We start from the raw sequence: 1,755 nt of genomic DNA, 5'->3' as shown, positions 1-1,755 counted from the left end.
GTAAGTCATAAATTTTTGGTATTTACTATTGGGTGTTCGAGTCGCCCCAACATAAAACAAATATAATAATATTATATTTGCCAGGATAGTTCAATAGGTAGAACAATAATTTCATGAATTAAGAATGAGAATTCGAATTTCTCTTCTGGCTATTAAATTATAGATAATTTTAGCATTTTTTTTTATTTATTAACATTAAGGGTCTATTTAAAGATGTGATATGTGTAATACGTTATAAAGATTTATTAATTTATAATAAAATTATTAACAAAACATATAAATAAAAATATTATTAGATTTAATAATATTTTTACTTATATTAGGTGGGTATAGTTCAATGGTAGAACGGCTGTATGTGGCATAGTATATCCTAGTTCGATTCTAGGTACCCTCCCTAGGTAACAAAGTTTTTTTTGTTACTCATTATACTTTCATTCAATATATCCTTAATTATGTGAATTTATATATACTTAAATAAATATTTACAAATATTTTTAGTATATTATAATATTTATATATTTATTTTTATATTTTATTACAGCATTTATTTTTTTTCTTACAGTATGTTTATTTTATTTTATTTTTAATTAAATTAAAAAATTTTTTTATTTTATAATATTTTTTTTATTGTATATATAAATATCTATATATTTCTATAAATACATTAATATGTAACTTTTTTTTAGTTATCCTAGGAAAAAATTAATTATAACTAGTTTTGCCAGTTAATAATTCTATAACCAACTATTCGCAGGAAAGTAGTTATTCTACTAGTTCTTCTTATCAAAGTAATGATACAGTAAAACACATAGAATTAACTAATGAAAATGTTGCGTCAAGTTTAACTTTCAAACAACCCACGGAGTGACAAGAAAGATGATATTTATCTTCTAATGCTAAAGATATAGGAACGTTATATTTAATGTTTTCATTATTTTCAGGTTTAATAGGTACAGCTTTTTCAGTACTTATAAGATTAGAATTATCAGGACCGGGAGTACAATATATTTCAGATAATCAATTATATAACAGTATAATAACAGCTCACGCTATAATGATGATTTTTTTTATGGTTATGCCTGCATTAATCGGAGGATTTGGAAATTTTTTACTACCTTTATTAGTAGGAGGTCCAGATATGGCATTCCCGAGATTAAATAATATAAGTTTTTGATTATTAGTACCTAGTTTACTTTTATTTATATTTTCAGCAACAATAGAAAATGGAGCAGGTACAGGTTGAACATTATATCCTCCTTTATCAGGTATACAATCACACAGTGGACCTAGTGTAGATTTAGCTATATTTGGTTTACACTTAAGTGGAATTAGTAGTATGTTAGGTGCTATTAATTTTATAACAACTATTTTAAATATGAGAAGTCCAGGAATACGTTTACACAAATTAGCTTTATTTGGATGAGCAGTAATAATTACTGCTGTATTATTATTATTATCATTGCCAGTATTAGCAGGTGCTATAACTATGATTTTAACAGATAGAAACTTTAATACATCATTCTTTGAAGTAGCAGGGGGAGGTGATCCTATCTTATTCCAACACTTATTCTGATTTTTTGGACACCCTGAAGTTTACATTTTAATTATACCAGGATTTGGTATAATTAGTACAGTAATTTCTGCAGCATCAAGTAAAAATGTATTTGGTTATTTAGGTATGGTTTATGCTATGATGTCTATAGGTGTATTGGGTTTCATAGTTTGAAGTCATCACATGTATACAGTAGGTTTAGA

General features: G+C 25.5%; 1 protein-coding gene across 1 annotated transcript; it reads left to right on the top strand. All coding sequences in view use genetic code 4, as the record gives it.

Annotated features, from left to right (window-relative positions):
* Window positions 1–1,223: 1,223 nt before the first annotated feature.
* Window positions 1,224–1,503, top strand: NUU61_005914 (uncharacterized protein; the record flags this gene model as incomplete). Its single annotated transcript has 2 exons — window positions 1,224–1,291; window positions 1,389–1,503. The coding sequence occupies 2 exons, from the start codon at window positions 1,224–1,226 to the stop codon at window positions 1,501–1,503; spliced, it is 183 nt and encodes a 60-aa protein (XP_056510862.1).
* Window positions 1,504–1,755: the final 252 nt, after the last annotated feature.

The sequence above is a fragment of the mitochondrial genome of Penicillium alfredii (assembly GCF_028826965.1).
Source record: "Penicillium alfredii strain IBT 34128 utg000008c_segment0_segment0 mitochondrion, whole genome shotgun sequence".
Taxonomy (NCBI): domain Eukaryota; kingdom Fungi; phylum Ascomycota; class Eurotiomycetes; order Eurotiales; family Aspergillaceae; genus Penicillium; species Penicillium alfredii.
Note: the sequence above shows the minus strand (reverse complement) of the source record. Positions and strands in the feature narration are given on the sequence as shown.